The sequence below is a fragment of the Vitis riparia genome, chromosome 15 (assembly GCF_004353265.1).
Source record: "Vitis riparia cultivar Riparia Gloire de Montpellier isolate 1030 chromosome 15, EGFV_Vit.rip_1.0, whole genome shotgun sequence".
Lineage (NCBI taxonomy): Eukaryota > Viridiplantae > Streptophyta > Magnoliopsida > Vitales > Vitaceae > Vitis > Vitis riparia.
Genome location: NC_048445.1, coordinates 4,524,165 through 4,536,026, shown reverse-complemented (window position 1 = coordinate 4,536,026; position 11,862 = coordinate 4,524,165). Strand labels below are relative to the sequence as shown.

The following is an 11,862-nucleotide window of genomic DNA, read 5'->3' as shown; positions in this document are numbered from 1 at the left end:
AAGAGAGAGACGGGAGGGGGGTGAGGGAGGTTGTGTTCTTTATTACAAATTCCTTTTCTCTCCTTGGTGTTTGTTTCTGGGATTTTTTTGGTTTACTCTGTTAAGCGCGGAGGAGAGAGAAAAATTTCTCTCTTTTTCTCTCTCTCTTTTTTCCTTAGACGTGGAGAGAGAAAAGCAGAGGGAGAAGAAGGAGAAAGGGATTAGGGTTTTCGTTGTTGGAACTTGGAAACGATGAATGTGATGCGTCGTCTCAAGAGCATTGCTTCTGGTCGATCCTCCGTTTCTGATCCCGTAAGTTTTCTGTCCTTTTTTTTTTCTTTCCCTTTTTATGGCCTGTTTGGTTGGTGAGAAAAAGCCAAAAAAATGAAGTTTCTGGCTTTTTGCAGAATGGAGTTGATGGGTATTTTTTAGAAATAATTCTGGGTAGCTTATGATGATCAATCCAAGGTTTTGGAGTTCATTACTTTTGCTTTCCATGTTCTCTCAGCTACCAAACTGAGCATTTATTATCATCCACGATTTGGTTATATTGAAGCTTGTTGAGTAATTATTTAATTTCATAGGTTTTCAGCTAATTTCTAATTAATATTAGAATTTGTTTTATTTTTCAAAAATTTTAAATGGTTTTTCTTGAATCTTGCATAAATTCGTATTATTAATTTTAGGATTTCAGAAAGTAAATGTTGGAGATTTCTTTTCCCTTTTTTGGGCTCATTTTCGTAGCCTTCTATTTTATGAAGGTGCTTGTTCTTGATTCCCAACTGGTGTTGCATGTTTGGTTGATTTTCAAAAGATTTTGATGGATTAAGATATCTTTAAAGTTAGCTGATCAATGTGGAAAACATCCTCTTAGAGTTCTATGCGCCTGAAGGAGGTTAGTTTAAGTCGGTGTTGATGACCATTTATGGGACTTGAATGATGTATGGGAGCATGAAATTTTGTTTTGTCAATGTGATTATGATGAATTAGATGAATAACTCCAGCTCAGTTTATACATTTGAGACCCTTTTGTAGGGATTAGAGCGGCTGCGAATCTTTGCCCGACATGTTAATTTGCAATTGAGAAACTATGATAGGACAAATTTGATGGATTTTATTCAAGTTTTTCCACATCAACTGACTCAAATGGATTGCTGCAGAATGTTGTTAGATAACTTAAAAATATAAGAGGAAGACCCTAAGGATTCCTAATTTTGTGTCATTGTTAGATAATTAAAAAAATATGGTAAAATGGAAGCAAATTTATGTGCCTTGAGTTTTCCCATTTGAGTTGTGCTCTAGAGGGCTAGTTTGAATATTTAGCCTACGGTATTGGGAAAATGTTGTTGCGGGTTATTGGATTTTTTTATCTCTATTATTTCCAAAGGTGGTATGCACACAATAAATGAGGTTTACGAGCGCATTGGCTTTGGAATTCATTGTCCTCAGTTAACAATAAAGTTAAGATTTGTTGCTGATGAGATAGGAGAGTATCTTTTAATTGCTCTTCAAAACATTTTCACTCTGTTTGGATGTTGGCAATTAGAAGGAAAAGTTTAAAAAATAGGAAGGAATCTCAAATTTTCTTATTTGGTCTGTCATGAAAATCATAGAGCAAAATAAAATTTAATGAGAATTCAAAAATATTTATGTTTGTAAATTCTTCCTTGTATTCCGTATAGAAGGAGAAAAAATTTTATTCACCATAAGCTTGTTTTTCATTTTCTTTTGTATTTTTTACTTCCCTTTTCATCATTTTTCTCCTAAATCCCTGCCTTCAAACTTTCCATGATCCAAATGGAGCCTTACAGCATTGGATTTTAGTGGTCTATTTTTATGGTCTTGATGAGTTATCTATCACTTGAGATTGTCTTTGAAGATTACCCCTTTTTGTACCCTTTCAGTTTTTGTTAATTGAAAAAAAGGCTCCGAGTTATAGAGCCAGGCATGTAAGCTGGGAGAGTCTATTTGGCCTTTAATTAGTCTATCTTTTGATATTCTTTTAATGCAACTTTATCCTTTCCTCCCTAATTGTGATAGAAATTTTCAATTTATTTTCTTTTAGGGTGGGGACTCCAGCACAAAGAGGGCAAAGGTCGATCAAGAAGCAGAACAGAAAGTTGCTGATGAATCGCATTCAGTAGAGAAAAGCACAAGTCTAGAGCAGCATATGGCTTCTACATCACAGGAAACTGCTGCAAGCACATCCAATGTATCCTCTATTGCAAGAACCGAACAGTCTGGTTATGATCAGCTTCCCAAAGAAATGCATGACATGAAAATCAGAGATGAAAAAGTTGACCCTCATGATGATAAGGTAATGAGCTTGTTGGTTATTTATTATTTGTTATTCCTGATTTCTTTGTAATCTATATCTTTCTCCTATGTATATTGAGATCAATAGTTTCCAATTGATGGTTTTGGTAATTTTTGCACAACGCAGGATGCAGAGCCTACTGTTGTGAGTGGTAGTGGAACAGAAACAGGTCAGATAATTGCAACTACAATAGGTGGTCGCAATGGACAACCAAAACAGGTGATCTGATTTCCATTCTGGAAATGTTGTTGCATTCTTTTTCTTCTTTGTACTTGTCTTTCTAGATCTTATATAATCATATATTTGTTGTGGTGCATGTTTTTACTTTTACACTACATTTATGATTTTTAGTGATTGACTGGAGCAGGAGTTAGGAAACTTTTCTTTGATTCATTTTTTATTCTTTGATTCATTATTTATGTCATTTGAGGGCTTTTTTTTTTCTTTTTTAATATATGTTGGTATATAATATGGTATTACTTGAAAGATTTGCTTATTTAGGTGGAATGATTTCTTCCCAAAAAATATGCTATTTGGTGAAAGTTTTTATACTTGGATTTGTTAGCGATCCTTAGCATTTTTTGCATGTGCTATTTTTGCCTTTGAACATTTTTCCAGTATGTTTATCATGGCTGATAGTTGTATTTCATGAGAATAAGGATGTTTGCCCACAATCAAAGTTGTTAACAATTAGTTGTTATTTTGGTTGCAGACGGTCTCCTACATGGCTGAGCGGGTGGTTGGCACTGGTTCCTTTGGGGTCGTTTTTCAGGTACTTGGAATTGATCTTGATATACCTTGTGAGCAATTGGCCTTTGGGTAATTTTCCAGATAATATTGTTCTCATTTTTTTATGTTTTATTTTGACAATGCAGGCTAAATGCCTAGAAACAGGTGAAGCAGTGGCAATTAAGAAGGTGCTGCAGGATAAGAGATACAAGAATAGAGAACTCCAAATTATGCGCGTACTTGACCATCCTAATGTTGTTCAACTAAAGCACTGTTTCTTCTCAACTTCTGAAAAAGATGTGGTGTACCTTAATCTTGTCCTTGAGTATGTATCTGAAACTGTCTACCGAGTTTCAAGGCATCACAGCAGGATGAACCAGCACATGCCCATTATATATGTGCAACTGTATGCATACCAGGTGAACTTTGAAGTTGTGTATTAAGTATCTTAATTTGGTTGCAAGGCAACTGTTGCATTGCTGGATTTATACTGTAATTACATTTCCTTCTTGTGCCTACCTGCATTTCATTTATATTGTAATTTCATTTAGTATTATTTTCCTTTTTGCAGATCTGCCGTGCACTTAACTACATGCACAGTGTTATTGGGGTCTGTCATCGTGATATCAAGCCTCAGAATTTATTGGTAAGCTTTTCTTGAGTATGAAGAAAGTGAAGGTGGAAATTATTTATGCTGCGATTATTGTCTCATTAGTAGTATGTGGTGATAATCTTGTTCTTTGTATTATATTCATGTTAAAATGGTAAATTTGTTATTTATATCTTGTCCAAGTATTTAGGTTTTGTGGTTTTGATGCATGCCGCAGGTCAATCCCCAGACTCATCAGCTAAAGATATGTGATTTTGGGAGTGCAAAGAAGTTGGTATGTTTATTATCTTCCTTGGAAATTTTCAACACTAATTTGCTATAGCAGGTTTTGAACTTCATTTGCCTGATGGTAGGTGCCAGGTGAACCAAACATATCATATATTTGCTCAAGGTATTATAGGGCTCCAGAACTGATCTTTGGGGCTACAGAATATACAACTGCCATTGATATGTGGTCTGCAGGCTGCGTTGTGGCTGAGCTTCTTCTTGGCCAGGTGGGTTTATGCATGTGAATATCTTATACTGATGAAATATGCTGAACTAACCTTTAAAAGTTTCCCGTTTCATAAAGATTTTGTTGGAGATTTACACTTAACTCACCAGGGCCCACTAATTTGTGCAAGAATGAACATGGAATATACTGAATCTGGGAAAGATAATATTCCTTCATTCGTTTCAGTTGCATCTTGAGAAATTAGATGTTGATTTTATGATATCCTGTCTTTTGGTTCTTTTAAGCATGCAGAGTAGATGTATACCTATTTTGTTTTTTCTCCTCTTGGCATCTAATTGTTTGGAATGGTTTTGCTTTGCTAGGTTTTACCATTGCCTTTCATGGATGTTAACCATGTCACTCGTATCTTAGTGTCTCCTGTCTAAGTTTTACCTTGTTTATTTATTATCTATCTTCTGTTTTTCATGTGAAGTAGTATTTGTGTTGGGATTCTCTGATGTTACTATTTTAATGACCCTTCCGCATCCTTTTCTTAAACATTCTTTTATTGAATTTGTTCATTTTCTTTTGGTCTATGATGTGCCTCATATCTTCCTTTTATCTTTCATGAACATTTTACATTTCTGACCCATATGCTATGTTGTGTTATGTGCAGCCACTGTTTCCTGGGGAAAGTGGTGTTGATCAGCTGGTGGAAATCATTAAGGTTTGCTATCAAGTGGCTTTTCTGTTATTCACTTTCTTTTCTTAATATTATAGGTCAGCTAAGCAGGATGTTGTTGCATGTTATGTCTTAGATTCTGGGTACACCCACCAGAGAAGAAATCAAGTGCATGAATCCAAATTACAATGAGTTCAAGTTTCCACAAATCAAAGCTCACCCATGGCACAAGGTTTGTCAACAATTCTAAAGGGTAGATCATATCTGCTGCCCGACATCACTGATATTTGATAAATTATATTTCTATAGCCAAAAGCTTATTTAAGTTTTGTTTTCCAGCTTTTCCAGAAGCGAATGCCCCCAGAAGCTGTGGATCTTGTATCAAGGCTGCTTCAGTATTCGCCAAATTTGAGATGCACTGCCGTATGAAATTTGAATGCTTTATATAAATTTGTTCATTTTCATAGTTTTTCCAAACTGAAATCTTCCGAATGCTTGTGTTGAGGTGGTTTTGTTTGATTTGTGTTGTAACTTGCATGTATTTTACCTGCATTATATATTGTCACAACCCTAATTATTAAAAAAAAAATTGTTAGTACTAGCTGGTTTCCAAAACATTACTTTTCTCTAAACTATTTGGAATGGAATTTAATGTTTTAGAAAATATTATGTGTTTCTGAGAGCATGGTATCCTAATCCTAGCATCCTATCTTGCAGCTGGAGGCATGTGCACATCACTTCTTTGATGATTTAAGAGAGCCAAATGCCTGCTTGTCAAATGGTCGGCCTCTTCCTCCTTTATTCAATTTCACACCTCAAGGTAAGCTAATACACCATTTCCTTATAATCCTCTTCTCTTAATCGGTGATTCTTACCTTGGTATCACATGTCAAACTTGTCACAGAGCTGGTACACTCAACTCCTGAACTGCGTCAACGTCTCATTCCTGAGCATGCAAGGAAATAAGTTCATGAGCTTGCACTGGTTTCATCTGTAGGCAATACGAATGGGTTTTTGGATATGCTTAGTTGTCCCACGAGCCATGCTACCTTTGGCCTTCACAGAATAGTCACAGGAAATATGCGGCCTAAGAGAGAGTGTTTGGGGGCTGGCGGGGTTATCTTTTTGAGGCGGGCATTTACAATGGATTTGCAGGTGGAATTATGAGGTGCATAGGATTGAGATTTGAGATTCCCTACCATTACATAATATACAGTATATGTTTACAATGTGCTATTTTGTTGTATGCCTGTGTTCTGATAGATGAGCTGCCACATAATATATGTTACCATCTTTGTAGTCATAGGGTTTATGGCCATTTGAATGTGCTTATGATGGAGGCTAAGGAAAATCATAAAAACCCAGCTGAATTAGGATATTCTTAAGTCTATACCGTTTCTCGTTGGCTGTTGGTGTTAATGAGAAAATTCAAGTTTTCAAGGAACTTATGTGGTCCCAATTTTGGTTTCTGAGTTTCAATACATGCATCCCCGTTTGTTTTCCTCTTTCCTGTGAATGTCCGAAAAGGTGCAGTTTGAGGTTGTGGTATTGTATAGAATGTAAATTGCAGAAGGATATTTTGCTTGCCTTCTCAACCAAAAGCAACATCATCACACAAGTCGTTATAAGATTAAACATTGGAACCAGATCTTTCAAATAGTTTCATGTTCAATTGCCCATTGTAAATTATCTCATCGTCATCTCATATTAGCTTCCGCATCATGGTGAAACAGTTCCCAATTTGGACTCGGAATGTTAGCGGGTCGTCAAAGGCAGAATCAGTGAATGATGATGAGAATTTGAACGATCAGCTACCCAGCTGTGTCCAGATCAGCCTTTGGTTCAATCTGGAGAATATTGGTCCAATGATACATTGTATCTTTGAAGGTGTGGATGGAGATCGCCTCAAATGGGAAGACAACGGTCTTTCTTGGTGTTCTGCACAGCAAGGTCCAAAGTCAAAAGTCAAAAGTCAAAAGTCAAATATAGACTTTAAAAGTGAAAAGATTTGTGTTAGAAAGTCCACAAAACTACAAACTTTGAAAAAAATTGTGATTAAAAAGTCCACAAAACTACCTAAATCCTTTGTAATGTATTCGTTCGTAGGATGAGCGTGGGAAATGGGATTGGTGAATATGACCGATCACACAGCATGGTCAACGCTGTACAACAAACATAAACAATCTAAGCCGAACGTTAAAACTTACATAGCAAACACTTTTCAGTCCTGCATATTGTGGGATTCAGGCATGTTTGCATTTGGGTTCCAGCCATGTCCACCTTCACCTGTGATAAATGTCTCGAGTTTTCTCCCAGGAAAAAAATAAAGGTATCGCTTCTGTAGGTGTTGAACTTTAATCTTGACTGTTAAAATGCACAATAAAATTTAGGTCATCAGATGATAATACAAATAATTGAGACCAAATACAAAAAAGGGACCCAGGGATGAAGCAATGATACCAAACTTGGTTTTCATACAAGGTGCAACTCCTCGTCAGAATCAGCTCAGAGAAGTAGGCTTTCAATGACCCTTGTAGGAAAAGTAGGGGGGAGACGGGGAAGAAGATGAAGCTTCTACCAATAATCACTGCAAGAGCATGCTCCTTCTCTGAAATGATGAAAACAATTCGAATCTCTCAAAATAATATGCCGGTGGAAAACTCCTGATACATACTTCATAGCAGTATGACAATCTCCACAGATGCGGAGATTCTTGAAAATCCGGATTGGTGCCCCAGGTGGCATGGTGAGGAGCCCAAAAGCAACGGCCAGCTTCTCACTGTGATATGCAAGACCCAGCTCCTTACCCTCTTCATCCATGTCATGAAGAGCAAAATTCATGTCTGGAACATATCCAGCTTCCTTGATTAATATCATGATCTCATCAACCTTTGAATAAATCTCAGCAGTTCTTGGATGGCTTCTATCTTCAGACATAAATCTATGCACTTTGCTGCCCATCTCAATCCAGCTGCACCCGGGTTCCTTGCTTACTCCCCTTAGTTTCATCAATCTTCGGGTTTTCGCAGCCTCTTCCCATTTACCGGCAGCAGAATAGAGGTTAGATAGCAGAACATAGGGCACTGCATTCTTGGGTTCCAATTCAAAGAGGTTGTTTGCAGCTCTCTCCCCCAGTTCTACGTTCCCATGTACTCTACATGCAGCAAGCAGTGCCTTCCACACAGTTGCATCTGGCTGCACAGCCATCTGATTCAGCAGTTCCTTGGCCTCCATGAGTTTTCCTGAGCGGCCTAGAAGGTCAATCATGCATGCATAGTGTTCAGGACCAGGTTTTATCCCATAAACCTCCTCCATTGATTGAAAGTAGCTGCGACCATGTTCCACAAGACCTGCATGGCTGCAAGCAAATAATAATCCAATGAAAGTAATGAAGTCGGGTTTTACACCGCTTGTTATCATATCGTTGTAAAAGTTGAGAGACTCCCTTCCTCTTCCATTCTGTGCATAGCCAACTATTAGAGCTGTCCAAGTAATCACATCCTGAATTTCCATTGAGTCAAAGACTTTGTTAGCATCTTCAATACACCCACATTTTGCATACATGGATACAAGGGAATTGTCTACTGATAAGGATGATCCAAGGCCAGATTTAAGAAAGTTGGCATGGACTTGTTTACCAAATTCCAAAACTGTAAGTTCTGCACAGGCACTCAAAACAGCAGCAATGACAATTTGGTCTGGATGAATCCCCATGATTCTCATCTCACAGAACAACCTGAGAGCTTCTTCATAAGACCCATTATGCACACAGCCTGTTACCAGGGAGGTCCATGAGATCACATCCTTTTCTGTCATTTTTTCAAAGACATCAAATGCATAATCAAAGTATCCCCGTTTAGCATACATGTCAACAAGAGCATTGTTCACTAACTTGTAAGCTTCAAACCCAGTTTTGACAATCAAAGAATGCACAGACATTGCATTTCTCATATCCATCACAAAAGAAAAGCAGTTTAGAACAGATGGGTAGGTGAACTCATCTATTTTCATATGTCTCAAGTGCATTATTCTAAACAAGGACAGAGCTTCCTCCCCAAGCCCCTGTCTTACACACCCAACTATCATGGAATTCCAAGAAACCGGATCATCTACCTCCATAGTCTCCAACATCCTTCTTGCATTACTCAAATCCCCACATTTTGAATACATGTCCACCAATGCACTTCCAACAAACACATTAGCCCCAAAACCGCTGCGAACTACGCAGCCATGCACCTGTGCCCCAAAACCACAGGCTGAAATCGACCCACAAGCTGTCAATATGCTTGGAAAGGTGAACTGATTGCACTCAATCCCCTCTCCTCTCATGTCTCTAAAACACTCAATTGCTTTATGCCCATCACCATTCTGAGAGTACCCAGTAACCATGGCAGTCCACAGAACATGATTCCGCTTATCAGGGGCCAATTCAAAGAGATACTCAGCCTCCAAAATGCACTTACACTTAGCATACATGTCAACAAGACCAGTGACAACAAAAGCATTCGAATCAAACTGGGTCTTTATAGCGTGGGCATGAATCTGTTTCCCTTTCTCAAGCAAAACATACATTGAACAAACTCTAAGAACACTGCCCCAAGTGAACTGGTTAGGCCTTTCTCCCTCGTACTGCATTTCCCAAAACAATTCAAGTGCTTCTACATCACACCCATATCGACAATACCCAGAAATGAGGGAAGACCAAGTGATACAACTCCTAATTGGGGCCTCATAAAAAAGTTTTCTCGCCTCATTTAATCTTCCTGAGTTGGCATAAGCACCAATCATTGTGTTCCAAGAACACTCATCCCTCTCAGGCATTACATCGAACAGTTTACGGGCATCGTCAACTCGACCACATTTCGACAAATTACTCAATACCCAATTTGAATCAGAACTAGAATGAACAGGTCCGCACGAATTCACAGATCTACGTATATGATGATTCACTTCTGTATGCTCAAGTTGATGACATACTTTACGAGAAAAAGTGTAAATTCCTAAATTTAATCTGTACATACCCTCTTTCCTTTTTGCTGCTTTCTTGCATAAAAGTTTGATGAGATCATGTAGTTATTGGAGTTTAAAGAGCCTGAAACTAATTCATGGCTTCTTCGGTTCCGTTACAGTTCGAATTGAACACCTGAGCCAAAACTCTCCTTCTTCATCTTCTTTTTTCCTATTAATATATTTAAAAAATAATTTAAGATAATTAATAAGTTTTTTTTTTTTTTTTAATTTATTCAAGAAACCCTCAAACCAAATCAAATTAATAAAAAGAAAACAAAATGATAACATTTTTCATATGAATAAATGAAATCATAAATTCTATTTTTATAGGGATGATCTTAATATTAAATAAATTTATTAAAAATATTTTTTTTATAAAAAAAGGACTATATTAAATGGGCTATCTAAATCTTCGGATTAAATTCACTTAAACCAAAGTATCGTATTAAATTTTTTTATTTAAAAATCAATTCTTAATATAATGAAAGCTTATTATATCTTAAATTTAAGACTCCGAGGATTATGTCCCATGGAGAATTCTTGGAGGGATGCAAGTGGAATATGGTGTATTGAATACAAGGTTATAAATGAGGTCATCACATGATTGTCAAATGAGCAAACAACAAAAAATTGAAATATAACACTTTTGTCTTTTCCCCATAATGTTTCATTAAAAAAAAAGGACAAAAACCAACAACAAATATATTTTTAAATTAACCTTTTTCTATAAAATCATTATTTCAAACTTTTAAAATTTTACAAAATATTTTCACATGCCCTATTAATCTAATATTAATTATGTTTAAATAGTAAAATATTATTTTAAAAAAAAAGAAAAGAAATTGGGTACAAATTATACACGTGGCGTGTTGCGATTGGCCTCACATTTTCGAGAATTTATTTAATTGATAATGTAAATGCACTAATTAAAATTAAAATTATAGAGAATATATTTTTAACAAATTTTAAGATTATAATTTAGAAATATATAGGCGGGAATTTAGCCGCGTCGAGAGTTTAGAATAAGTGTCTTTCTGAAGGAGCGAGTACGTGGGTACGCGTACGTCAATTATTTGGCTCCTTTCTTTTGCATCACATCTCCACACCCGAACAAATGACGCTGCTCACTAATGCCTTTTAGTTTGATTAATCCCATTCGCGAGTGTATTAAAAAGTTAAAATACTCGCTCACCCACAGTTTTTTTCACCAAAGCAAATGATTACTATGATTTTGCGTGACAATTAATCAATCAATCTAAATTGATTAAAAGCACGATTTATAATTTTCTAAAATTGAAGAAAACTGCCAAATTTTTATGATAAGTTATCGAATAATGTTTTCTCTTATATTTATCATTAATTAATCAGGGAAAAACATTTTTCGAATTTTTTTTATTTTTTTTAATTTGTTTGTACATGTTTTATGTCAACATGTGGGTTTTCCTTTTTTTTTTTAAAAAAAAAAAATTATCCTTAAACATTACATGCTTTGAAATTAAAATATAATTATTTAGCGATCATTTAAATACATTTTTTCTTAATTTTCTAAATAAAAAAACTTCCATAAGAATTAAAACATATTATAGAAAAAAAATATATAAATTACTTTAAAAATTTTAATTTTCAAATAGTAAAAATATTTTGATTCTTCGAAATGAGATTACGTCTTATAATGTTTCTATTTGAAATGTTTGTAAAATCCGATTGATAATGATTCTAGAAACCGTTTTTACTTAAAAAGTATATTTTTAAAGAAAAATGGTTGTTTGCAAATTTTGGAAAACCACTTAAAATATTTTCTAAAAAAATATTTTTTAGATAATTATTTTAAAAATACTTTTAAATAAAATATTTTCACTAAAATTACTTTAAATATAAATATTTTCTTAATGGAAGTGTTTTCTTTCAAAATATTTTTAAGATAATCCATCTGTTAAATGTTTTTTTTTAATAAATATTATAAGTAATTTTCAATGACATAAACAAGCGATTATTATAATATTTAAAAGTGTTTCTTAAATTTTATCAAATACCTATTTTTATTTTTCAAAAACATTTTTAAAATACTTTATAAAATCATCATCAAATTAAAAAAAAACCCT

At 35.2% G+C, this 11,862-nt stretch overlaps 2 protein-coding genes across 4 annotated transcripts; one reads left to right on the top strand and one right to left on the bottom strand.

The window, feature by feature from the left end:
* On the top strand, nt 1–6,255 carry LOC117932186 (shaggy-related protein kinase theta-like). The gene is made up of 13 exons (XM_034853294.1): nt 1–291; nt 2,045–2,296; nt 2,423–2,515; nt 3,009–3,068; nt 3,172–3,444; nt 3,597–3,671; nt 3,853–3,909; nt 3,989–4,129; nt 4,745–4,795; nt 4,887–4,982; nt 5,090–5,173; nt 5,468–5,570; nt 5,655–6,255. Exons 1-13 carry the CDS (start codon nt 232–234, stop codon nt 5,714–5,716), a joined length of 1,407 nt encoding a protein of 468 aa, XP_034709185.1. The 5' UTR covers nt 1–231; the 3' UTR covers nt 5,717–6,255.
* A 104-nt stretch (nt 6,256–6,359) lies between these two features.
* Nucleotides 6,360–9,909, bottom strand: LOC117932184 (pentatricopeptide repeat-containing protein At2g03880, mitochondrial). Of its 3 annotated transcripts, none has more exons than XM_034853292.1 (3): nt 7,211–9,909; nt 6,827–7,114; nt 6,360–6,688 (listed from the first exon to the last, which is right to left on the bottom strand). In XM_034853292.1, the coding sequence occupies exon 1, from the start codon at nt 9,767–9,769 to the stop codon at nt 7,325–7,327; it is 2,445 nt and encodes an 814-aa protein (XP_034709183.1). In that variant the 5' UTR covers nt 9,770–9,909; the 3' UTR covers nt 6,360–6,688; nt 6,827–7,114; nt 7,211–7,324. The 3 variants fall into 3 exon arrangements, with proteins under 3 accessions (XP_034709183.1, XP_034709182.1, XP_034709184.1); XM_034853291.1 differs by having other exon boundaries at nt 6,958–7,114; XM_034853293.1 differs by having other exon boundaries at nt 6,958–7,114; nt 7,229–9,909.
* Nucleotides 9,910–11,862: the final 1,953 nt, after the last annotated feature.